Below are 27,633 nucleotides of genomic sequence, written 5' to 3'. Positions count from 1 at the left end.
GGAAATGATAAATATCAGAATGGAAATAAGTGGAATAGAAAACAAAAAAAAAAAAAAATAGAGAAAATCAGTAGGACCAAAAGCAAAGAAGATTATTAAGATTGACAATCCTCTAGCCAAACTGATTAAGAAAAAAAGGGACAAGACACAAACTACCATAGCCAGGAATAAGAGGAGTAATATCACAACAGAATCTACAGATACTGAAAGGAAGGATAGTAAAGCAATATTATGGGGGCGCCTGGGTGGCGCAGTGGTTAAGCATCTGCCTTCAGCTCAGGGCGCGATCCCGGCGGTCTGGGTTTGAGCCCCACATCAGGCTCCTCCACTGGGTGCCTGCTTCTTTCTCTCCCACTCCCCTGCTTGTGTTCCCTCTCTCGCTGGCTGTCTCTATCTCTGTTAAATAAATAAATAAAATCTTTAAAAAAAAAAAAAAAAAAAAGCAATATTATGAATACTTAGCTTATAATTTGAATAATTTGGATGAAATGGACAAATTCCTTGAAGACACAAACTACCAAAACTCATTCAAGAACAAGCAATCTGATAGTTTTGAATTTGTAACTAAAAACCTTTCTGCAAAGAAAACAAGAGATTTGAAAGCATGCATCCATTTAAAAAAAAGTATACATGAATATGGGTAGCAGCTTCCTGGGTAACAGTCAGAAATTAGGAACAAGGCAAATGTCAATCAACAGGTGAATAGGTTAACTATAGTACGTACTATAGTTTGGACAACAATGCTACTCAGAATAAGATTTAACTATTGATATATGCTCCAACATGATGGATCTCAATTATGCTGAGTGGGAAAGAAGCCAGATTAAATAGGAAAACATGAAAGAAAGAAAACCCAAGATATGATTTCATTTTTATACAATTTTAGAAAATGCAAACTAATCTGTAGGAACAGAAATCATATTAGTGGTTTCCTTGGTCAAACCTGTTGTGGTGGGAACCAGGAGGCACAGGGGAACTTTTGTCAGTGTTAAGTATGTTTCTTATCTCACTTGTGGTGGTGGTGTCACTGGTCACATAAGCCCAAACTGGTCAGTTGTACACTTTAAATATGTAGCATTTGTTGAGTATTAATTATACCTCAATTTAGTTTTTCTTTGTTAAGAGCCCCAGGGAACTCAAGTGGATTTGGGCCAAATTTGAGAGTCAAGACAAAGGTGGGAGCCATTGCTCCAGTCCCTCAAATCTCTGGCTCCACTGTACAGAGATGACCTATTCTAGGCAGTTTCCTGTTCTGAAACTGGAATATTCCAGAAATATTATGCATATACAAACATATATATTCCTTGTTTTAAATTCACAAATGGTAGCATACTTTATACCTATATATCTTATGTACTTTTTTCACTTTCTGTATCTTAGAATTCATTCCATATCAATAAATATGGAATGGTTTCACTTTTTGAGCTAGCTGTATATTCATCTATTGGATATGGATCCCAGTCATTTTGACTACATGAAGTTGGTACTGTAAGCTTATTTAAAAACCCCCTGGGAATGGAGATGTAACTTGAATAGTTGCTACAATTAATTTTTCTTTTACACTTACCCTTAAGTCCTCACTTGTAAGCTACATAATATGACAAAACGCTTTCATTTCTGTGAGTATATAAGTTTTCTAGAAGGCCAGGTTCACTATAAGTATTTTTTCACCAGTAAAGTCTATATATCCATGTGAAATGTTGACAAGTGTTACATTTTTGAAAAGCTATTATGACATTTTATTTGCTTTCCTTGTCCCCTCCATGGGAAATGTGGTGTTTGATTTGTTCTTCATTCAACATGCAATTTTTTTCAGTTGTTTCTTTTTTTGTCCTTTGGTGGTTAATTCGATGTTGATCTTATAGCCACAGCTATCCTAGAGATGTATATTGTGTAAGCCAACATGCTATCAACTTGCGTGTTTGACAAAGAATTCTTTGCCTAAACTCTTACTGGCTCCTTTTTTTTTTTTTTTTTTTTAAAACAGCAGCTGGTCAAATGGGCCAATACCAAAATAATTCTTGTTTTTAAAGTTAACTGCATTCTTTAGTTGTTAGACTATGTTTCAACAGGAAGACCATTTTCAAAGTCAATGGACCAATTTATTTGGGGGCCTCAGTTTCCTAATGGCCATTTTATGTGTCCTTTACAAGTTTTCTATAATTTTCATTCTTAAAGCAACAGGAATCTCAAAGTGTGCATCATCCCAACTACTCATATTGTCATATACTCTGTGCACTTACTAGGTTTACTAGTGAACTTTGAGTCTTTTTATGACTAATGATATTCTGAACTGGCCAGCATTTCATCAGATGTTGAGTAAATGCAGTTCATATCAGTCAAGTATTTGTTTTATATTCATTAACCGGTGAAGTCAGAAGAGTCATTGCAGCTCCTCAGGATTTCCACTCACTCATTTTTCCAGTCATTAAACTCTACATTCCTATAGTCTTGTTTCACAGCTCCTTGTTCGCCTCTTTGTCCTGCATGTTGTAGGATTTCCGGGGATTGCCCCTATCCTATCCAGTTATGTTTGTTTGTATTTTCAGGCCTGAGGTCATGTTTCTGAGGAGTCTGCAGTGGCATAAATGTACACGTTTGGAATGTCATCTTTCCCTGAAGTGGGGGTCTTTTGGCTGAGAACACGGTTTTACTGACTAGTAAATTCTCTTTCAGACCCATCTCCATCTCCAGGTACTTTTTGGTTTATTCAGGATGTCTTCTCTCACCTAGGGAAAGTGTGGAGAGCCTGATCCAGAAGCATTCCTATGCCCGCTCACCCATCCGTACCTACGGAGGAGAAGAGGATGTGCTGGGGGATGAGGTTCAGACAACACAGAATCGAGGTAAGACAGCTTCCGGGCTACGGAACTCCTGGGAGCCAGGGCAGCCAGAAGAAGAAAGAAAAGTAGGTGATGAAACTTGTAGTCCTCAGGGTGCAGTCTGCCCCAAAGTATTTCAGGAGTCTCTTGAGGAAGGACAGCTCAGGAGGCGGATTTTCGTACAGCTCATTATTTTGCTTCAGAGTCTTTAGTGATTATTCTGCCTGATTGTTTCCTGTGGTTTTCCAGTGAAAGGGCATCAGGCCTCTGAGTCAGGACTCAGGAGTTACTTGTCTGTTACTTGTTATCACCAAAGAGCTGTTGGACCCTGGGGGCAGTCCTTTAGTCTTTCTGAACCCCAATTTTATAATCTGAAAATCAGGGACTATATCTGTTCCTTTTATAAGATATTCCAAAAATATCTTACCAGGATTGATGACTAAAATGGAAAACACTTTATTTTATTTTCCTTTGCTTTTTAAAAGATTTTATTTGAGAGAGAGCTCACACATCCATGAGCGGGGGGGGGGGGGCACACAGCACAGGGAGAGGGAGAAGCAAACTCCCCCACTGAGCAGGGAGCCCAACACAGGGCTCAATCCAGGACCCTGGGATCATGACCTGAGCCGAAGGCAGGTACCATCACTACTTTTAGCAGGGGCCCTATGCTGCTATCCAAGGACTGCGCCATTCCTCTGCTGTGATGACACCATTTGTATGACTCTTGTAAACCTAGGAGAATTCAGAACCAACTGAGCCACCCAGGCGCCCCGGAAAATACTTTTTAAGAGAAGATTTTCCTCATAAAGAGCATCATGTACAGGCAGTGGCCCCAGTGGTGACAGCCAGGGAATACTGAAAAGTTCCTCTGTCCCAAAGGCTCACAGAGGAGCATTTTGCACCTGGGAGTCCAGAGGGTGCCTAACCGTGGGCACAGGGATATTCGTGTGGGGAGAGAGCCCTCTGTCATATTTTTACGTCCTTTATATGGAATAGCAAAATCTGTCAAAATATAGGACATCTCTTAGAACTAAATCCAAATGGACTACTAGTAATTAATTATACCGTTGGAAAATTCAGTGTCAACTTTTGTTTAAACTTGTGGATGCTATGATATAAGAAAAACTTACCCATACAACTTGTCAAATATTTAATAATTATAGAAGCTAGAAAAAGAAATATGTTCTTGTGGGTTTTTATAATGCCTTTAGAAACCCAGTAACTTTGTGGAGGCTCATATGTCCAGCCTTCCTTACAGGGATGGTGTAGAGGTCAGGACAGACACCAGCTATCTGGAGCTCCTTTAAAGGGAATCCTGTTATTCCTTTCAGGCAGGATACTAGTGTTTTGCCATTCCCTGGGAGTATGTAGGCCATCTACTGAGTTAAGTCTTTTTCTATTTAGTAAATTCTCTCTTCCATGTATGGTATAAATGATATCTTACCTGGAAAGGTAGCTGTGACTCATGGTTGACATGCCTGTCTTTTTAAATTGCAGTTCTGTTATATATTTTAAAAAATAAATCAGTCCTTACAGATAATGTAATTCTTGATTTGCACACTGAAATAGAGTTTCTAGTCTAATGAGCTGTTTCTCCTTTCAGGGTCAGCCTTTACAACGTCTGATAATTTGTCTCTCAGCTCCTGGGTATCATCTTCATCCAGTTTTCCTGGATTTCAGCACCCTCAGTCCCTGACTGCTCTTGGCACCAGCACAGCATCCATAGCAACACCCATTCCTCACCCTATACAAGGTTCATTGCCACCCTATAGCCGGCTTGGGATGCCTCTGACACCATCAGCTATTGCCAGCTCGATGCAGGGGAGTGGCCCGACATTCCCCTCATTCCACATGCCCCGGTACCATCACTACTTTCAGCAGGGGCCCTACGCTGCTATCCAAGGACTGCGCCATTCCTCTGCTGTGATGACACCATTTGTATGACTCTGGTAAACCTAGGAGAATTCAGATCCAGAATGTGCAAATGGGTATGGAAAGATGGGACAGGGTTGGGTGGGTGGGATGTGGGGTGTTAGAGCAGGAGCTCTCCAGGAGACATGGGACCTATTAAAGAGGAGAGCTGATCTCACAATAAAACCTACCACTGCAGGAGTGCACCACAGACCGGGAGTCATGTGTAGTTTGGGGACAGCTCTTGGACTCGAGAGAGAATCAGCATAAAGTTCTTAGCCAGCCTGACTCCTGCAACCAATAGTATACTAACTTACCCAGGAAATTTAATAACACAAGGCAGATGAATCTTACGGTGCATTATACCTAGCGGTTAAAAATGCTGTGTCAATGCAGTAATGTATAAAATCAATGTGTAGAGGTTTTCCTTCTGCTTTCCACAGGTTAAAAGAATTTTCAAAGAGGCAATATATATATATATAAAACATACCAACCATAATGCATAATGACTAACTTATGTCCATTTCTCCCTGTAGAAAATGAGAGCCGATAGAGAAATATTTGTAGTGCTGTAGCTTAAGCATGTTTCATTTTCCTTCGTATTAGTTTGCTGGGGAAGGGCCTGAGATAATGCTGAAGCATCCTATTTTGTGGATGAATAGGCGGTAATGAATTTACAAAGTTCTTTTTGTAATACTGAGGGGCCAGTACCTGACAAGCTTTTTTCCAGTCTTGTCTTTCTTCCTAATTCTCTTTCTTGCAATTACTTGCCATTTATGTAGGAAAAATCTTCTATATACAATTCTGAAGTAAGAGGCTCTATGTGTTACATTTTACAATGTAAAAACTGAGGTTTTATTTTTCTGGTCTCCATCCTAAGTGCACTACTGACTTCTAAAGCCTCTACGTGATGACCCGTGAGACTTTCTCTCAGTCTGCAATAACAGGACGGTTGCCGTTCTGAAGGGAATTCTCTGCCATGGGTACCAAAGGCCCCTTCATTTTTACTTCAGCTTTGGGAGACCTTTTGGATGGCAAAATGCACTGGGCCAAATTCTCATTTTTGGTAAATCTGCTTTGTTAATTAGATTAACTGTTACCACTGACTGACAGGGATTTGTCAGTGACCCTTCTGAATGCCCATATACCCACCATTTAACCTATGCTTACAAGGAATTATGTGTCCATATATCTGGTTTGTCCTACTTTCTTACTGTTCCATTCAGTGACTCTTTTACCATTTTTCTAGTCCATTATATGAAATCGTATGTCAACCCAACAACCCCCTGACTTAAACACTGGCAGCACTCGTAAATCAATCTAAAGCTTTTATCCTCTTTTTTTTGCATTCTTAATGTCTTCTTAAGCCTTCCTTTAGTGTTTAGTAATTAATTATATTTTAACTATATGTAATCACTGTATTTGGGGAGCAACATATATCTAAGCATTTACAGTCAGGGTAGTATATTTGGCATTTTGCAACAGTTTGTTTACCTACAACAGAAATTTAGTAAAGTTTATAGTCCTTCAACTTTAGATATAATACATTCTAGCTATGAGATATAACCTGTCTTCTTTACAATGTTCCCTAAAACTCCATTTAACATAATTTAAATTTTGTATCTACTTTCTTCTGACTGTAAAAGTATTGAATCTGTTAAAAGAGATGGGAAATATCACTGCTGAGAGTAGAGGTGGAAGTAAATGCAATATACTTACCACATCAGACTGCATGGGATTTCATTTGGTTGTTCTATTAGGCTTTTCCATATCAAATGCTTTTCTGGGGGCATTTCTGTTCTATAATGGTGTAGCCTATCTATGTGATGCCATTATTGTTGGACTTTGCAATTGTTTTTCTCCACCGTGTCCCGTAGTTTACTTATAGAGAAGCACGGACTGTGCTAACCAAGCATCTCAAAGTCCTACAGCAGACACCGTAGGCTAATTTCTAACTTCTTGCATGTTATGCTATAGTACCCACAGGTAGTTTGTTTTCAGACACAGAATAAATAATGCGTTTCTTTAAAAAAGCAGCTATGAGTAATGTTTAAATATCCTTAGAGCTTAGGACAGGGATTTGACACTTAATAGCTGGCCTGTCGCCAGTGCTCCTTTTAATACACAGTACTGCCACTTACGGCAGGAAAAACAAAACTAGATGCTGTTTAACATGATGCTACATGATACTCTGGTAAATTACTGGTCTGCTAAAATGAATCTGTATCTGAAATTTCTTTTTGGTGAGAATGAAAGGATCATTTTAATACTATTTAGACATTTTTCCCAATGACGTGTCTTAAAGTAGGTTTGTATGTTTTTGTTAAATACGGTTTTACCCCAGTATTTCCGGACTTCATAGCTTGATTTTGTAATTAAGCAATATAAGGCTAAAAATAAGTAGAGTGCTTAGAGAAAAGCAAAGACTAAGATACCAAAGCATGCTCTTCAGAAATAATATCTGAAATTCTAAATTGGATATATTCTTGAAGTATCTGGCATTAATTGAACCAGAAATAAAAAGCACAATATACACGGAGCTTAACCTGATCAAAGTCACCCTAGCCATGAGAACCAAGGGTAGAAATTTATTACAACCTGGATCTTTCTAGGCTTTTCTGGTTGTTGATTCTTAATTCTTTGGGTATTTTAAGATTTTAAAGTCTAAAGTCTACCCTACCAAAAGTAATTGCAAGAACTAGATAGTTAGTGGGAAAGCCAATTGAGTCATTAAGAGCATGAGTTACAGTTTATTTGGAATAAATTCAGGGCTTCCCCCCAAAGTATATTACAGTATCAAAATGCATGGCTAACGTGCAGTGCTGCTAAGAGAGGCCCTTCCAGAACTGGTTTATCTTACCTGAGGGGATTGATTCATATCTTAGTAGTCTGCAGACCTGATTTGTTTTTAAAACATTTATCAATAATGCTAAGTTCGGTTATTTCTTTTCCGGCTTTTTCAAATCTTCCCCTCCTCTGTCCACTCTCAACAATATATAGTAAAGTATTTCCATCTTGTGTCTAATATGTCACAAATTATTAGATTATAAGTCTATATTAATGAATTTAGGTTACACTGCTGGTCCTTTTGAGTTTATAAAAAAAGTTTGTTGTTATTCCTAGCAGATGGGCATGAAATGGGAGGTATTAAAAAAATACTAAGAAAAACCCTGTGTAGAGCTATACTATAGGAGTTACGTTAACTTCTGGGATATTCCAGGATCTCCCCTCCCTCACTCTCATCCACGTCTCTGTTATTACACTTCTCCAGCCACAACATCCCCAGCCCCCCATGCAAAAAAAGAAAAAGGACACCTTCCAAAAGCCCAAGAAAAAAGTATTTTTAGAAGAAAAGTATCCCCATTCCCATACTGCCTGTGAATTTTTTAGAGAGACGTTAAGATATTTAACCCATTTCTAAATTTCATGTTAGCTTTTCAGGCTGTCTTGTTAATATTTAAGCTGAATTATATTGACAAAAATGAGCTTCAAATAAAGTGGACAGAATGACTTTATCACCCCATTAAATATGCAGTCAAGCTCAGCCATGACTCAGCAACTAAAGTTCAAAAAATTCAGTTATGTAATGTGCCAGGGTCACATATTGCAAGAAAAACAATATTTTTACTCAGTCTTCCATTGAGTAAGTTAAGGAAACTATTTACATTATTAAACATGTATGGAATTGATAATTATTACAAACAAAACAGTATTATACCCAAATCTAGACTAGAAAGAAAGCAAGCACTGGACAGAAAAGATTTTCAGCTGGCTCCTTTAGACAGCTTGAGTGGAGGAATGGATTTTACATGTTTTTATATTATTTCAGAATGCAAGGATTTTATGTAAACAAGCAAAGGGAAGGATACAAATTCTTAAATCTTTAGAAAGCCATAAAATAATTTCTTCACTAATATTCCATGCCAGTATAAAATATTCTAATATTTATCTTTCTTCAGCATGCTTAAATATGCAAGGTTCATTTATAAATATTTGATAGGCAAATAATCCGTAAGTATTTTCTGGCCCTTCTTTCTCTGTCCCTTCCTCAATTCTAATCCCCTCCCCTGATAATAAGAAAATAAAAACATTGGTAAAATAACACATCTGGACAAAAAATACAATTTGTTGTATTTTACTTTTGATACATTAAAATGTGTATTCAGTTTTTTTTCCCTTATTTTCAAAAACCAAGAAGAACGTTTTTTATTTCCTAAAGGATAACATTGGATATAGCCTCTTTAGTAGACTCTATCACAGTTCTATCGTTTGCTGTGTTCATTTGCTTAATGAATTGCGTGAGAACAGTCACTGTAATGAAGTGTGTGTGTTGGGGGTGGGGGGAAGGGCATGGGAAATGTTTTATGAAAAAAGAAGTTATAAGCCTAATACTATGAAGTAACATCTAATGAAGTTCTTTTTAAGTGCAATATATTTATTTCTGCTAGAAATGTATTATCAACATTATGTAATATTTGAAGCATTACATGTTATTTGTAAACAGCTTAAAATTATATATTACCCAAAATTGTACAGAAGTACAAATGTGTGGATATTAATTTCTTTCATTAAAAATGGTGTGTTTTGATATATATGCACACATTTACACCTTTCATTATCTTACACACTTGCTTCCTGACTTTTGGTACCTGTTTGCTCACCTGGAAAAAAAAAAGAAAGGATTAGGTAAGACTAGGGGTCATAGCTGGCCACTCCCAGGCCAGACACAGCCAATGGGATTACTATACAGAGTTTGTTTTTTGTTTTTAATTGTATTTGGAAGCCTATAGAGAAGACATTGCTCTCAAGTCCCCACTGGTTCCCATTTTCTTTCACCTAATCCCCTTCACTCATCTGCTCCACCTGATGAACTCTTAGAATCATGGGACTTTGCACCTCTCTGTACAGAATGATACTGAAGACTCCATAAAGCTTAAAGAACTACCTCTCATTCCAGCCATGAACTCTTGGTTGTGCTGTAATGCTTTTACACAAAGCAGGCTGATACAAAATAAGATCAGCCAAACTCAGAGCCTTAATTCTTCCACATGACAGTCTTTCAGAATATTTGACGTTATCATACCTTCTGCTTTCAGAAGACAGCTCTATTATCCTTAATTTTTTGTGCATGCCAAACACCAACCTTTTAAAAATCTTTTATTTGGAATGATTCCAAGCTGAAAGAAAAGTCACAAGGATAGTATAAAGAAACACTGTATACTCTTTACCCAGATTCACCCATTGTGAACTTTTTTGCCCCATTTGATTGATCATATTTGCATTCACACCGAGGAGTAGTACATGTACCACTCCCCGACACACACGTAACATATACAAATTGTTTATCTCCATTTGAGAGTAAGCTTCACATATCATGCCTCACTATCCCTAAGTAATTCAAAGTGCACGTCCTAAAACCAAGATGATGCCATTAAATAGCCACAGGAAGTTAGCAATTTGGGGAAATTTAACAGTGATAAAATGCTGTGATCTACCATCTGTATTCCAATTTGTCAGATGACACAGTGATGTCCTTTGTGGCATATTCCTTCAATGCAGATCCAGTGAACGAGCTTGTCTTGCATGTACTTATCATGCTGCTCCAGTCGTTTAAGTTGCTACAGTTCTTCGGTCTTTCTGTCTCAACCATGGCAAAAGAATTCCTGTTCTTCAATGTTTTATAATTTATTACCATTTTTAGTTATCTTAATGCTCAAATCACCCTGGATTTGGTCATCAGAAGCCCCTTAAGTTGGCTCCTGTATAATTGATTTTTTTTTTTTTTTTGTACTTCAGTTTCTGGAATTAGACACTGAGGCTCATCTTGTACCTTTTCTGGAACTAGCCATTTCTCCAAGGAATCCAGATTCCTTTTAGTTGAGGAACTATATTAGAAACCAAAATCTGGGCGCCAGATGTGCTCATTGGGGCATGTTTGTGTCTAGGCCCTCTCAGCCAACAGAATTGGGAATATATATGTATATAAGCACACACACACACAAATGTCTCTCTGTGTGTGTGTGTGTGTGTGTGTGTGTACAGGGTGTATAAGACCTCCCGAGTTTATGCTGCTATCTCCAATTGCAGTGCACTCTCATAGGGGACTTTTTTCCCTTGCTTTGCCCCGTTCCATATCTGTACGTGTCTTTTTCCACAGTGAGAACCCTGGCTCCCAACATCAACATGTTTACTCAATTCGATCGTATACCCCATATAATTTCATACTGCTTCACTCACAAAACTGCAATAAACAAACCTTCTAAAAAGAGTTCAGATTCTGTTTGTAGTTATTTTCTGCTGTCCCACCCCCGACTAAGGGAATACAGTCAAATCATATGTTTAGTAGCTACTTAGATTAGTTTCTTTTTTCCTCCTGTACTGTTTTTTTTTTTTAAGATTTTATTTTTATTTATTTGACAGAGATAGAGACAGCCAGCAAGAGAGGGAACACAAGCAGGTGGAGTGGGAGAGGAAGAAGCAGGCTCCCAGCGGAGGAGCCTGATGTGGGGCTTGATCCCAGAACGCCGGGATCACGCCCTGAGCCGAAGGCAGACGCTTAACCGCTGTGCCACCCAGGTGCCCCCCTGTACTGGTTTTTTAACTCATTCACAATACAACTGGGTTCACTTGCTCAGTTTCTTACAGGCTTTGTCTTTGTTTTAGTTTTTTTAAAAAATAGTAAGTAAGTAAGTAAGCTCTACACCCAACATGGGGCTTGAACTCATGGCCACAGGATCAAGAGTCACATGCTCTACCAACCAAGCCAGCCAGCTGCTTACAATTTTAAGGATTTTCTTCCTTTTCATTCTTACTTATTTTTAAAAAAAACATAGAACATTAACATGCTTCCAACAAAAACCTCATAGAACTAATAAGAAATTATATCAAGGTTGTGGAATGTAAGATTAATATAAATAAGTAAATTGCTTTCCCATATATCAGCAATGAACAATTGAAATTTGAAATTAAAAACATAACAGCATTTATATCAGCACCCAAAAAGGGAAAAGAAAATCCTGAGTTATAAATACAATACGTACAAGAACTATATGAGGAAAACTATAAAACCGTTGAAAGAAATCAAAGAAGATCTAAATAAGTAGATACTCCATGTTTGTGGGTAGGTAGACTCAATATTGTCAAGATGTCAGTTCTTTTCCACTTGATCTATAGATTCAACATAATCCCAATCAAAATCCCAGCAACTTTTGTGGCTATCAACAAGCTGACTCTATATGGAAAGGCAAGAGACCCAGAATCACCAACAAAATACTGATGAAGAACAAAGTTGGAGGGTGACAATACCTGACTTCGGAGCCTACTATAAAGCTAAAGCAATAAGGGCAGCATGGTATTGGTGAAATAATAGACAAGTAGATTAACAAACAATAGAGAGTCCAGAAAATAAACATTGTACCTTGGTGTTGGGAAAACGGTGCACCGCTTTGGAAAACAGCCTGGCAGTTCATCAACAGGTTAAACGTAGAGTGACCATATGGCCCAGGAATTCCACTGCTAGGTATACACCTAGGAGAAATGAGAAGATATGTCCACACAGAAACTTGTACATGAATAGTCATGGCAGCATTTTTCATAATAGCCAAAAAGTGGAAACAACTCAAACATTCATCAACTGGTGAATGGATAACATTTGGCATATCTATACAATGAAATATTTAGGTAGAGAAAGACATGAAGTACTGATAAATATTACAACACGAATCTTCAAAACCTGGTAAAAGAAGCCAGACACAAAGAACCACGTATTGTATGATTCCATTTGTATGAAATATCTAGCATAGGTATAGTCATAGAGATAGAAGGCAGATTAGTAGTTACCAGAGGCTGGAAAGAAGGAGGAATGAGAATTACTGCCAATGGATATGGGGGTCTCTTTTGGGGGTAGTGAAAACATGAAACTAGTAGTGATGGTTGCACAACCTTGTGAATATACTAAAGTCACTGAATTCTATACTTTAAAAGAATGTCTTCTATGGTATGTGAATTATAGCTGTTATTTTAAAACATAAAAGAAAAAGCTATGAGCAAATCTTTTATTTCCATTTTTAGTGCCCAACTTGTCAATGTTGAGGATTTCCAGGGGAGTAAATCTTACATACTTGTGAGTTGAGTGGGCATTCTAGAATCTTCTCCCTGCCTCATTTATTTTTGTAATCGGTAAAAGGAAGATAATACTGCCTATTTTATAGCATTGTATGGCCTTGGGCCCTCCATTTATATTAATTTATTTTTATTCCCTCCTAGTTTTTTTCCTAGAAAGAATCGTAACTAGTTCTTTGGACTCCCTAGGGGGGAAAAAGATGATATAAATAATTCCCTCTCTACCCTGAGCCTTGATATGGCATTAATTGCTACCTTTTATAGAACATTTGCTATATCTATGCACTTTATATACATTATCTTATTTAATCTATGCAACAGCTCTCTGAGGTGGGAGCTAGTATTATTTCCATTTGAGTATGAAAAAGCTAAGGTGTAGAGAAAATTAGTGCTCAGAACCTAGATTGGTGAGATAGCCAGGATTCAAATCCTGCCTGTACTCCTAACTGAGATATTGTGCTAACCCCTAATTTATATTTCTAAATTTTTAAGAGATTTTTTTGAAAGTCTACATTGCCTCTACTGAACCCATGTAAACAACCTTAATCAAGAAATATAAAAGCTGCATAACCCAACAAATTTTCTCTTAGTAGATTGTCACTGGTAAATGTCTCAAGAAGAGTTTTAGATTATGGCAAAGAACAGGAGGAAATTTATCTTTTGGGGATGGGTCAATATCTATGGGAAAGCAGGACTCTGCCGTCCAAAGCAAGAGTCTGGTGGTCTTGATGTAAACGCTTATTACTCATTTAGGGATATTTTTCCTTCTCCCTTATACTCTGGTTCCAACTTAGTTCTGCTAGAGCATAGAAGTAATTAGAAAATAGGAACAATGAAGCCGACTACACTAAAAGACTGGGCAGCAAGTAAAGTCAGGGAGGAACAAAGACAGAGACCAGGGATGGAGTGGAGGCCAGGCTGGAGAGAGACTTAGCTTAGCTCATCTGGATTGCCAGTGAAGTGTAGCAACTGGAGTACAGGATGGGGATAAACTGTGGGGTAGACTGCAGAGAGGAAGACCCTCAGGGTGGAATCCAAATGCAGCTGGTTGCAAATAAGGAGAGAAGGGAAGCAGTGGTAAGAAGGGAGTTGGGTACAGGGCACTGTATGACTCAAGAGGCATATTTTTCTTGCTACTTACGTATATGTACAAATACTAATCAGAATCAAATAAAAGGCTTGAATAAGGCCATGTAGTCCAAAGTCTTTATTCCATAGTCAGGGAAATAAAAGCTAGAGAAGTTAAATGCCCAAAACATACTGGGCCCAGTATAGTGATATTTCTAGACTACTATGTCATAATCAAAGCTAAATCTTAAATCAGTCTAAGATATTATGGGATGTAAAACAGCACACAGATGCCTTATGTATCATTGCTGTTTTGCTATGTTTTGCATTTAATCTGCCTACACATAGTCTACAATTCACTCTTTAATATATTCTAAGACTTTATTAATATTGAATGTAGTAATTCTTGTAATTGTTACTTTGGTGGTAAATAAAACTAATCTTGGTAATTTTGGGTTTGTACATGGAACTATCATCATTGGTTTCATGGAAAAATAGATTTTGGGGGTGTGGTATACGTATATATGTATGTGGTTGTGTATATATTGCTTTAAGTTGCTTAACGATTACTGAATACCTTTCTGCTCAAATTAGTGTGTACGTACTATGCAATTAGGCAGTCTCCCCATGTGGTGTGGGAGGTGGGTGAAGGAATTTTCTCAATTAACTCGTGGATTATCCCCTTCCCTTTTTTTTTTTTTAAGATTTTATTTATTTATTTGACAGAGAGACAGCCAGCGAGAGAGGGAACACAACAGGAGAGTGGGAGAGGAAGAAGCAGGCTTCCAGTGGAGGAGCCCGATGTGGGACTGATCCCTGAACGGTGGGATCACGCCCTGAGCCGAAGGCAGATGCTTAACGACTGCGCCACCCAGGCTCCCCTATCTCCTTCCTTTGAATCAACTATGCCTACATAAAGCTATCAACGGCAAAAAGATCTCATTTCATCTAGTATAGGCTTGGGTAACAACTGACCAGAGTATGGGTGGAGGAAGGAGCTCCAATTTTAAAATAAGCTCTTTATGGACACAGAAAGTAGACCAGAACTCCTAGAAATTCCAGCTTACCATAGGTACCTTTCTTATGTGGATGAAAAGGCAGCCTCATGCAAAGCACTACATACAGGTGCATTTACGTTCAAGCTGTATGCTTCGCCACAACCTGGTGACTTTCCATTTTCTCCTATGAAGAAGCACCTGCATCCAAATAGAATTAAAGCAGAATCTATAAAGTAATTCGATAGCAGCAAATATACTATTTAAAAATGAATCAATCCAAGGTGTGTAATGATTTTAGACTGAAGTATGTTTTATAAAATACACATGTGCAAAAACATTTCTTTTAGTGGAGGCAAGTTGCGGAAGAGGAATTTTAAAAGATCTTTTAACATATAGAAACAGACAATTAGAAAACACATAGTCACCAAGAAGCACATACCTAAAGTTATCCTATTTTTTGGAGACAAAAACAGAGATACATGATTAAATAAAAAAGTTTTTTCATCTTTGCAAATTTATAGGAAGTCCTACAAAAGTATTAAAAATGAGTCCCATTTGGTTCACCCTTTTAAAACTTCTTAATTGAAATGAAGAAAATTACGAAATAAAATGGTTCTAAAAGAATCTTGGATATGCAGTTCAATTACAGTTGACATAATTATGAGATCCTAAAAACTTTGCTACCATCTTTGGAACTATCTAACGGTGACAGGCTAGAGGTACACCCTGTGATGTCAATTCCAACTCCTTGTACCATCGAAGGGAAAAAAAGTACCTTAATGTATAAGAAACAGCACAGATAAAAAACCATCTTTTTATGCAGAAGAGTATCAATGAAAGTGAAATTAATATGTTAAGTTGTCAAATTATAGTGGAAAATTTAACCTTTTCAAAATGATGTTCACTGAACTACCTCTCTTTTCTGATCCACATAACCAAGCTAGATGTAGTTGTAACTTAATATATCCACTTCAATCTATATCTATTTGTGTAAAGTTAAAACATTTAAATTTAATAAAAAAATTACTTGAATCAATTTAAGCAGTTCTTATTTCGAAAACTGAATGTTGGCCAAGAGTATCTTAGTTACCTGATACGTGAAATATGCAACATGATTATTTTTATGTGGGATTAAACTTGGAGTTTCCCTACATGTCATATTTAGTAAACTGATTTATAACAAGAACAGTGATTTTTTTTTCTTTTTAAAAATAAATTTTAAACTGCCTGAATGTTTGATTCTGATTTACAAGTCATTATTGCCATCTGCTGGTTATTTTGTTTCACTGCATTTTTTGGGTAAAAATTACCAATTGCTTTACTAAGAGAAAGAGAAAACAGATCAGTTTTAGATCCAGACTGAATTAGAAATCTCTATGTAAGAGAAATAATTTGCTAAATCACGAGGCATATTCACTTTAAATAGGATACACTATGCAAGAATATATTATATCAAATTACAATGTATTATTTTAAATGTCAGTTCATTATAGAATAAGTATCAAGCATACTGGTTTAAGTTGTCATTAATAAGCATGTAGCTAAAATACAACTCAAATAACTGTTCAAAATAACTAAGTAAAATAAGTGACTGCTGTTGGAAGTTATAGAAAGATGAAAATGTGCCATGATTCTATTCAGCTGAATAAAACTAAGTTCCATGTTTTCCCTCACATGTACAAATCTATTCCTCTTCTTAGTAAGAAAATGCATAATTATTTATGCAACTATCTCTAGTTTTTTTAAGTTAACTAATGAACCTAGAACTCATATCTCATATTATTGTCTAATAATAGAACTATATAGAAATATAATTTCATGAAAAAATCCAGGTTAGCAAAATATTAATTGTAAGTAATACTGACCAATATACTTTTATATGGTCAATCTAGAGTGAGAGATAGGAACATTTTTTTAAATTAAGCATGTATTTTTTTTTAGGTACTTTAGCATTTTTCAGATGAGAAACAGTAGAGTGGCAAGTTACTAGCTCAAGTTCACACCACAGTAATCTTCCATGTATGAGTCCATTATGTGAAAGGTTTAAAAGGGAACCTGGCATATAGTTAATTATGTGTTTACTATATGCCTGAATCATATACATCCTGCTTCATATACCTTAAATACTATACCATGAGTATTATTCTATATTATTAAATGTTCATTCAAATGACTTTAGTCAATTTAGGGATGCTTCACTGCATGAGTGTTCTATAATTTATTATTTGATGTTGAGATTATTTGCAGTTTTCACCAATAGAAATAATACAATGGGGGCGCCTGGGTGGCACAGCAGTTAAAGCGTCTGCCTTCGGCTCAGGGTGTGATCCCGGCGTTATGGGATCGAGCCCCACATCAGGCTCCTCCGCTATGAGCCTGCTTCTTCCTCTCCCACTCCCCCTGCTTGTGTTCCCTCTCTCGTTGGCTGTCTCTATCTCTGTCAAATAAATAAATAAAATCTTAAAAAAAAAAAAAAGAAAGAATACAATGAACATTCTTATAAAAATTATTTTTTAAATGGAAAAAGTGACCAGATTAGCACTTTCAAGGGCTAAACCAAGGGTAAGAATATACTTTATTCTGTTAGTACATTGCGAGATTTAAGAGGTGCCTGGAAATTCCAGGAAACAAACAAATTGACCAAAAACTGTAACATAGGAAATAGGCAAACTAAACTGAAGGGTAGGACACTAAAATCAGAAAGTTCAGTTCAGAACTGTACAGGAAAATGGCACTGAAAATGACGTCTGGTCAACATTTCAGTAGCAGCCACTCCTTCCTTCCCACAAAAATGCCCACCCCTCATGAAAAAAATATAAAGTGTATAAAATCACTTAAATGAATAATCTTATAATAAGGACCCTCAGATTATCTTAAAAATAGTCAACAACATACAGCTTAAAAGAAACACATCTATCAAAATCACAGAGAGCTGAAGGATAAACAGCTCCATCAGGCAATCATTATTTTTTTTTTAAAAAAGCACCCATAGCCATATTAATCTCAGGTAGAGTAGGGTGTAGAATTCAGCCAACTTGAGATGTCTATGGGAAAATATAATTTTCCCAAATTGACCCCAGAAGCGGTAAACAATGTAAATAGACCAATAATCATGAAGGAAACTAAAAGATTAAAGAAAAATAAAGGCTCCCAAACCGGATATTCTAATACAAAAAGGTGCAAATCTACCCAGTTCATTTTATGAATCTAATATAATTCTAATAAAAAATAATAGCATTCCACTTACTGTTCTCAAAATACCTTATTTTGAGTCTGCATATTTATTCAATAACATGTTTTTATCAACTACCCATAAATACCTTTCATTTTAAACTCACTATTGGACAATTTATCAGCTGTTAAAACTTGGGCAAATTACTATAGTCCTGATCCTCAGTTTTCTAATTTGTACAAAATTATTCTATGAATTAAATGAGAAAATATTTTAAGTACCAAACACAGTGCCAGGAATGTAGAAATGCTCCTTGAAAAAAACTGAAGAAACAACATGTTAATAACAATACTTACTGAATTTAAGTAAGTGACAAGATAAATAGGATGGTCAATAGTTAGACCTTTGGAGAAGGGGGAATTGAGGTAGACTGGGGCTTGGAAGGTGAAAGAATTCAGATGGGCAGGGAGAAATGAATGAAAAAGCTAGGGGACTAGGGAATAGTTTTCTGGTATGAGTAAAGGGATATAAGTTATGGAGTCTCACGCTCTGGACCTCACTCAAAATTACTGGAAGATCTCTGTTCAGAGAAGTGGAAAATCGAAGTTGAAAAGGTAGATTGGGGCAGATTATTGAAGGCACTGATAAGCAAGCCAAGGAGTTTACATTTCATTTGTGGGCTATGGGACCATGAACATTTTTGAGGGATGTCGTATCAGGAAAATTAATCTGACCATAATGAGCCATGGATTATTAGATGGGGGAGGTGGGGATTAGGGAATTCAAAACAAATGGGAAGTGAACCAGTGTTTACTCCAGCGGTGCCAGAGGACACGGAAAATGTCAACGAACCCTGTCCGTCTTTGCCAGCTGCGATGGCGTCATGTTTGTCTATGTAGTGACTATGGGGCTGGGTAGGGTCTGGTTTAGGAAAGTGAGAGCACTGAGCACAATGATTCTATGCCCAAGGAGTTCTGTTTTCGCAACATTGTTGGGACATATACTTTCACTTGTGAAAACTAATAAAGGGAACATCATTTCAAATGGAGTCTATAGGCCAGAAGGGGGAGCTCCCTCACTGTACCGCTGGTCGTGAATTACAGACACCCCCCTCCCCCACGGAAGACTTCTCAACTACAAAGAACCATGAATTACCAGCCCTAACAGAAAAAGACGTACATTTTATCTTCCACAAGAACTTCGCTAAGCCAGCAACTCCGCCAATGAGAAATCCTCATCACCCTGCACTCCTAAAGTTCTCCAGTGGATTTTTGTTCAAAATAACCCCTCCCAAATGTCTGCTTCTCGTGTAAGTTCCTCTCCTTTGTTTGTTGTATTTGCCTATCGTTTTGCCCATAGCTTGCTTGTCCTGAATTGCATTTCTCTGCTATTCCTTAATAAACACATTTTTTTCTGATAACATAACTTTCAATTTCAAGATGTTCCTCTTGCACCTTAAATAAAGCAAAATTGCATATACTTCAAGAATGGATTTATAAATGCCGCCCTCCCGGCGGAAAAAGGCGGTATCAGTCAACTCTAGTGCCAACCTGAGAGGCCTTGAGGTTAGACTCACCTGGCTCAGCCTGCTCTGCCACATGTTGCCTATGGCCTTGGGCCAATCCTCTATGTAGGAGACACTTAATGTCCAATGCAAGGTGTTCATAAGAGGGGCGAGAAATGCTCCCCAAGTGGGGGGCGCACCTTTCTTCCCTCGTTCTCTTTCTATGGTTCTTTCAACTAAGATCTCTTTCTCTTTTAATTACTTGCAGACACGTGCAATTTTGGGTAAAAATAACAAAACTAAGCCTGAACTCGAAAAAAAGAAGTAAATCAGAGAGAGTTCCTCGAACTTCCACGCCAGCCGGACCACGGAGCCCAACGGGGCACAATGCGGCGGGCGTGCGAGGAAGCGCGTGAGGTTTGCGTGGGGCAGTGCGCCGGCGCTGCGCGGGAGACGATGCGCCTGGGGGGACGCCCGTGATGCAGAGCGCTGGAGCGCTGCGCGTGGGCTGCACGCTGAGACGGTGCGCGGTGCGCGTGGAGGACGCACGAGCGGAGCAGGGCGGCCTGGACCTCACGCCCCGCCCTCCAGGTTTCCCGGTCGTTATGACGACCGGGCGGCTCGCAACGGCGGCGGGGACGAGTCGTTGAGGCTGTGAGCCGAGTTAGGCCCCTGCGGACCCCGCCCGACCGGGCTGGGCTGGCGCCAGAGAGACCCAGCTCCATCCGAACAGGGACTATGAGAAAATGGTCGGGCAAACGAGGAGTAAGCTCAAAGAAGCGGCTTCAGAGCCGGCGCACTCCTCCCGCTCCATGCCGTCCAGGCGGCGGCGCCGGGCCACCGGAGCCGGGGAGCCGGAGATGGAGGAGCCGCAGGCGGAGGTGGAAAAGCCGCAGCCTCCTTTGCCCGTAGGCGGGGGGAACCTGCCAGGGGGCGCCCGGGACTACTCGCCGCGGAGGACCCGAAATCTGAACGCGCAGAAATGCATGCAAATGGAGGTGGTCTCAAAGACCCTTCTTCTCGGCCGCTTCCAGTTCCTCAACTGTTTGCTGGAGCAGCTCCGCGACAAGGTGCAGCAGTTGCGGAGACGTCAGGTCAACAGCAGGACCTCCTTTGGCATAGGTGAGCAGAACAGCCCGGGAGAGCCCGAGGCAAGGCCGGAAGATACGCTCTGAGCCTCGGGTTTCAAGTGGTTTGGGTGAGTTTTAAAGATCAGTTTAACAAACGAGCTTAGCAGTCCTAATGACAAGGTCCCGGCTCGGGAAAATCGCCAAGAGTGCCAGCCCCCTTCGTTCTTGTTTTAAAACATTTTCTAGGGTTTTGGGGCATAGTGATCACCCCTGTGTCAGCAAAAAAATGTCATTTTAATCAGGGCAGCCATTTATCGCAGGTTGTAAAAATGATAAGATCAAATTAGACAATACATTGCTTCGTGTCAGTACTCATTTACTTTCATTTTGCTGTGGAACTTCACTGCCTAGATTTGGGGAATTTTCTTCTAACTTAAGCACTTGAAAGAGTTTTTCTTTATTTACGATCTTTGTTTTCTGTTGCTTAAGAGTTAATTTAAATGTTGTTGCTGTTTCGTTAGAATCAGATTTGAGCCTAGTCCTTGGTGGGACTGGTTGAAACGTAGAGAAATGTCTGCTAATGTAAGTTGTGATTTCTTTTCATCGCAAGTTGACTGCTGATGTTAAAGAAGAATGAAGCTCCGCATTCGGGGTGTTACAAGTACTAGAGGATAATAGATGGGAATTCACATTTACATTTTATCAGATGTCTAATTGTGGCAACAGATAACATCCCACATCCAGAATCAGAATGGTCTTGAATACGGGGCGTTTTGCTGTCCCAAACACAAGCTCCTGAGCACCCATGTCTGGCACACCCAAGGCACTCAGTGAGTGCTGGGTGAAATAATGACTGAGTATATTAAGTGCTAAGAGAGTTCAGAAGAGCAAACTAATACTTCAGGATGGGAGGTGGGAAATGAAATCAGAGAAGACTTTTAGGAAAAGGTGGGATTAGAATTGTTGACATTATGGATAACATTTGGATGTGTGAGGCAGAGGAGAAGTATTAGAGGCCAGTAGAACGGTGTAATTGAAGTCAAAGAAGTGAGAAAACATGAAGGTAAAGTAAGGTGGAAAGGAAGGATACATAAGGAAGAGGAAGTGGAAAGTAAGTTCAAAAGGTTGGTTGGGACCAGCAGTGGAGAGTCTAATTCAAAACTTGGTTTAAGGAATTTGAATTTCATTCTGTAGAAGGCACTGATTGATTCTTTAATAAAAAAAAATTTAAGGAGTTGAAATGCACATCATATAAAATTAACCATTTTAAAGTGAATAATTTTGTGGCATTTAGTACATTCACAATGTTAGCATTGAATAGTTTTTAAATCGAGTGACATCATTAACCAAACAGTGGTTTGTAAAATAGACTGGAGATGGATGGAAAAAAGAGGCAGAAAAAAATAATTGAATACCGGAATCTAGGCAATAGTGGTCTTAGTGAGGGTAGCAACAACAGGAATAGAGAAGAGAGGACAAAAGTGAGAGTCAATGGAAGCATCTCGTGAGGGTTGGGTAGGTGGTGAGGTGGAAGGACAGGGACAGAGAAAGTTTAGCAATGAGGACTGTAAATTTGGGAATTATCCATGTAGAAGTGAGTTGAAACTTGAAGATTGAGACTCGCAATGAGAGAAAAGTGGGCAAAGCAGAAATATTTGGGAGCACCCCTTATACTTAGTTTTAAGAGATGAGCGGAAAAGGAAAAGCCAGAAAAAGCATATAAAAACAGGTCAGAAGCTTAGAAGAACTGGAAGAGTTGGTGTGATGAAAGATGAAGACATTCAAGAATCTGCTCAGATGCTAGAAAGGTTTGAAAACCATAAGAATTTAAAGAGGCTATTGATGTTGCTAACTAAGATGTTGTTGGTCGTTTTTTTGTTTGTTTGTTTTTTAAGTTATAGGAACTTAGAAGAAAGAAATTGGCTAAGAATCTTGTCAGCAAATGGGGTTATGGGTGAGGGGAGAGAATATGTCAAAGTTTGAAGGGCTTTTAGATCAGTGGAAATGTTTTAAGGCTGAGGAGAATTGAAGGCTGTAGAGAAAGATCTTGGGAAGAGGGTGAGATTCAGGTTCCAAGAGAGGAAATAGTTGATGGAGCAAAGTCTTGGAATATTTGAGAAGGGTGGAATTAGAGGCACAAATTTGAGAAGCTAACTGAAAAAGAGAAGAGATACTTCCTTTGCTGAGATGGTAGGGAATAGAAAAACGAGGATTAGTATGTAGAGAAATGTTAAAGTGGATATAAGAGAAGTTGGGAGTGCTTGCATCAAATGATCTCTGTTTCAGTGAACTATGAGACTAGGTCACTTTCAGAGGTGAGATTGACAGGATACAGGGGTCCGGAGACATGCGTTTTAGTACATCTTTGGAAGAGGCTGTGATAAGCACTTTGTGCATTTAGAATATTGGAATCGTTACACTTTATCATTTTTTTCCGGGGTGGAGTGTGGGGTCGGGGAGTGAATGAAAGACACAAGAGTATTTTGAGGATTTTGGAAGGCTAGATGATTTAGTAGGATATTTAATCTTTTCCCTTTCCTTAAACATCATTTTTAAGAGTTTTTGCCAGTGCATGTAATTGTCTAGAGAGTAAGAAAGAGAGTAGAAATATGGTTGAAATAGGATAGCATATGTGTCTTAAAGCTAATGAAGCCTTATCAAAGGGGCATCTGTTTCAAGTTGAGAAAGAAGGTATAGGTTTAATTTCAAAGTGGTTCAGAGTATATTACATATTAGAAAGAGCTAACATATGTAGTGAGTATGTACTTTTTCTATAAAGAGCCAGGTAGTAAATATTTTAGGCTTCACAGGACACATACGGTTTCTATTGTTTATTCTTCTTCTCCCATATTTGTACAACCCATTAAAAATGTGACAAGCATTTTTAGCTTGTGGACAGTACAGAAACGGGCCATGGGTGTAGTTTGCTGATCATGGTATAAAACAAGCAAATCTTCTGAGAAGTATTGAAGAGTGGTAGGAATGAGCCCAGGATGGTTAGGAATATGGAGAACAAGAGCTGGAGAAGCATGATTGGGAATTTTTTTTTTCAAAATTATAATTTATTATTAATTTCTTTATCGATTTACATTTATTTTGCTAGTCAAGGTAATTTCTTGAATTTTTAAGAGGCTAAAGTTGGTGGTTTGTTAAAATGACTTGCCAAGTATATTTGGGACAACCATAAGATGTACGTACGATTATAAAATCTTGGGGGGGAGGCAGGACTTTAGGAATAGCTGAGTAAATTCACTCCTCTGTGATAGTGACAAAAATACTTGGAAAATTGTCAGAATCAACTTTTCAAAACTTTGTAAATTAACGAAACGTTTACAACACTCTAAAGAGCGTGTATTCAGAACACTACTGCAATTGTGTAAGAACAGCAGGGTTTGTGGCGTTTTAATTTGGCCGCATCCTGTGCCCCCTCCCCAGTTTTACGGTATTTTTGTAAACAAGCAGCATCCCAGCCACCAGAGCAGACAGTATTTGGAGCTCCTCAGAAAGACCCATACCCACAGTAGTGTTCCTGTTTGACCCGTCTCCACAACCTCTGATAAAGCCTCACGCATAGGGTGCAGACTGGGCGACTAGATGAATCTCCCAAGCCAGTAGTCTGGGAGCAATCAAAATTCCATAAATAGGGGCTTTCAGGTGTGCTGCTGAGGAAGCGATTTCCTGCATTTAATAGTTCCTGACGAGCACGGGGAAGGTGGTTTAGAGTGGCTCCTGCAGGCTAGAATCACTTCTGAAAGGATTGAGCTGAGCACCGTGTAGGTATGAGCCTGTTTTAAAAAAAATTACGTAAAGAAATAGAGAATAAGAGGGAGAAGAGAGAGTAAACTGAAAATCCCCAGAAAGGTCAAAGTCAATAATTTCATGACTTTTTTGCAAGTTATGTAATCTTCCAAGCTTCCCTTTGCTCCTTGAACCCGTCCCCCCGCCCCTGCAGAAGTAAGTACTATTCACAATTTGTTTTATGTCCGTTTGTAAATTTTTCCTATTTTATATAGACAGAATTAGCTAGCCATCTTCCTTGTGTGTGCTCTCTCTTTAGGCATATAAGGGAATGCATTTGAAATGGTTGTTTTAAAGGTATGTTATAATAAAGCAGCTTTTAATGACTTTTTGTTTTTGTTTTTCCAGCTGCCTTTGTGGGAGTTTTGCACTGGTAAGATTTGTTTCAGTTTTAAATAAATAAAAACATTTGGATTAAAAGTTGACCTTGCTGTTTGGGTACAATAAAACAATAGCCACTCGCTGTATGTATAGAATGTGTGCGCCAGTTTGCACATACAATTTTTTAAAAAACCATATGTGAAGCAGAATTTACAAAATGGATGTGTTAGAGGAATAGTACTTAGGAATTCAAATATTTTTGTGTTACCAAAGGATTCACCACTTTATTTCGTAAATTGCTAGCTTTTCTAGTGTACTTTGCATGTTTATTTCATCTTAAACTCTTATTTTACTGTAATTGTGTGGTCTTAGTGACATAAGCTTAGAGATAAAGTTTTAGTAACACCTGTCAATTAGAAATCAGGTAGAAATGAAAATAAAGATTCTGCTGTAGTAATGCAGATTAAACGAACCTTTCAGTGTGTGTGTACACGTACCTTACTTTACACAAGTCATTTATATGTAAAAATTATAAGTAAAATAATATTTTTCCTCTGATGTATTTTCATTTCTACCTGGGATCAGAAATTTTTACTTTTGGGAAGAGTGGGATGATATCCTTTTGGGACAGTGCTGTTCTGGCCATTTAGTCTGCAGGAAGATTTTGATTTTAGAACTAAGGCTGTACTGGGAAGAAACATTTCCTATAGCTGTTGGTACCCTGACATGTATCTCACATGGGAATCGAGGTGTGTGGAAGACAAGGTTGATATTTGGAATTTTGCTTGCTAATTATTTGGAAAACATCTACTGTGTAAATTAAGGGTAGCATAATTGCTGACTAATTTTACTTAACACATATGCTCCCATTTTCACTGCTGACAGCTGTGTTCTTGAGTTGCACTAATCAGGTATCTTGAAATACAGTTCTGTGTTCTTTGGCACTCGCAAGCTGGTCCCTTATATGGTATTCTGTTATTTTTAAACTGCTCTAATTGGAAGTAATTTTATTTAAAATTATATTCCAAATGCTTTCAGCAGTCCCAGAGGCATTTCTCCAACCTGTTAAAATAGAATCACTTGGGAAACTTAAACAGCAACTTGCCTCGGTTCTGATTTAGAGGCATGGAGAGGAAGGGGGCAGAGAAACCAACCACAGGAGTTTTAGATAAACAATTATGATTAAGAACCAAGGAGTTAAGGAATTTCAGCTGTGTACTACACTAAATTATAAGTGCCTAAAAATATACAAAGTACTAAGCAAATTATAAAATTGTCTCATTTATTATAAAATTTATTCTTTTTCCTTTTATGGTGTTTGTACTTTAATACTTAGTTAACTATTTCAGTACCGGTTTTGAAATGTTCTTATTCTTAGAATATGGTGCTTCATTTTTTTTTCTAGGATACATTTAGTAACACTTTTTGAAAATGATCGTCATTTTTCCCACCTATCATCTTTAGAACGGGAGATGACTTTTCGAACTGAAATGGTTAGTTTCTTATAATAAATTAATTTGTAGTTTAAGTATAGTAAGACTATAAGATAGACATTTATTAGAAACTGAAATGAATTTTTGTTCAACTGCACTGTTTCTCAAGCTATAACCTAGGTTTATTATGTAAATAGAAAATGTATTAGGAGTCTTTTACTTACCTCATTACCCTACTTTTCTAATGCAGACTTCTTTTAAGTATAAAAAAGATCCATCAGAATAACTGGGGAAGAAGGAGAACAAATATAACATTTATATAGGGGCACCGAATGTTATCAGAAACTGCTTGTCCTCACCACCATTCATCTCCAGAACTTTTTTATTATCCCGAACAGAAACTGTACCCATTAAACATCAACTCCCCATGCCACTCTCCCCAGCCCCTTGTAACCCCTGTTCTACTTTCTATCTCTGCAGATTTGTCTAATGGAGGTACCTCACCCACTGCTTTTTAAATCTCACCCTAATATCCCACTTAATCCTTTGGAAAATTGGATACGTTAGCATTTGCATGACATTTAAATTTTTAGAATTTTGTAGGTATTATTTCCGAAGAAAGGATATAAGATATTCTTAAATAAATTGTGTAGCTGTGGCAGAGTCTGGGCTTGGTTGACAGACGACTGGATTCAGATAGCAGGTCTGTGCTTCCTCGTGTGATGGCTAGTCAGTTAACCTCTCTGATTCCCAGTAATCTCATCTGTGGCCTAGAAATAAGGCCAGCTTTACAGGATTTTATTGACTATGAAGGGAGGTAATGAATGAAGCACATTAACACAGTACCTGGCACAAAAACAGTAGATGCTATTAATAAAAAGAGTATTTGTGTAATTTCCTATTTTTCTAAATACAGACATACATACTCAATATCCTTTCACTGTAGTAGTGTCTTGTCCTTCTAAGCAGAAAGGAACAATCCTTATGTGAACTCATATTTTACCAATCAAAACTATGAGGAGATGCTGACATCAGACATCAGCTAAAGCAGAACTTCAGTGTAGTAGCCACTGGCGTTGCTTCATCTGTTAATAACGAAGTAGTTGTATAGGCATGCATGAGGGTAGAGTTGAAGATTATTTCTAATGTTTTTGGGAGCATGTATTACAATGTGGCCCTTTATTTGCTTTTAGATTTTAGGAAGAAGAGCAGGAAATTGATGAAGAAAGTAATATGAAACAACAGGCTCTTGTTAATCTCTGAATTTTAACTAAACAGCACTTGTGATGGCCTAATAAAGTCATTATTTCCTGTGTTGGAATAATACACTAAGTTAATCCCTTTTTCAGGACTGCATCTGTGTCATGAACAAAAGTAGTCAATTGACATTTATTTTGACATAACATTTGACATGT

The 27,633-nt window shown here is 38.0% G+C and overlaps 2 protein-coding genes across 3 annotated transcripts in view; both read left to right on the top strand.

Moving 5' to 3' along the window:
• The window catches only part of TBX20 (T-box transcription factor 20), a 55,245-nt gene extending 47,203 nt beyond the window's left edge, over window positions 1-8,042 (top strand). For both annotated transcript variants that reach the window (XM_026509119.4, XM_057304354.1), the window contains exons 7-8: window positions 2,734-2,846; window positions 4,426-8,042. In XM_026509119.4, coding sequence (XP_026364904.2) covers window positions 2,734-2,846; window positions 4,426-4,766 — 454 coding nt within the window. In that variant the 3' untranslated portion in view covers window positions 4,767-8,042. The remainder of the gene's footprint in view (window positions 1-2,733; window positions 2,847-4,425) is intronic.
• A 12,180-nt stretch (window positions 8,043-20,222) lies between these two features.
• DPY19L2 (dpy-19 like 2) overlaps window positions 20,223-27,633 on the top strand; it is an 83,975-nt gene continuing 76,564 nt past the window's right edge. Inside the window, exons 1-3 of the mRNA XM_026509105.4 lie at window positions 20,223-20,718; window positions 24,813-24,837; window positions 26,191-26,278. Coding sequence (XP_026364890.2) covers window positions 20,343-20,718; window positions 24,813-24,837; window positions 26,191-26,278 — 489 coding nt within the window. The 5' untranslated portion in view covers window positions 20,223-20,342. The remainder of the gene's footprint in view (window positions 20,719-24,812; window positions 24,838-26,190; window positions 26,279-27,633) is intronic.

The sequence above is a fragment of the Ursus arctos genome, unplaced genomic scaffold, assembly GCF_023065955.2.
Source record: "Ursus arctos isolate Adak ecotype North America unplaced genomic scaffold, UrsArc2.0 scaffold_3, whole genome shotgun sequence".
Lineage (NCBI taxonomy): Eukaryota > Metazoa > Chordata > Mammalia > Carnivora > Ursidae > Ursus > Ursus arctos.
This window is presented reverse-complemented; position numbering and strand designations above follow the sequence as displayed.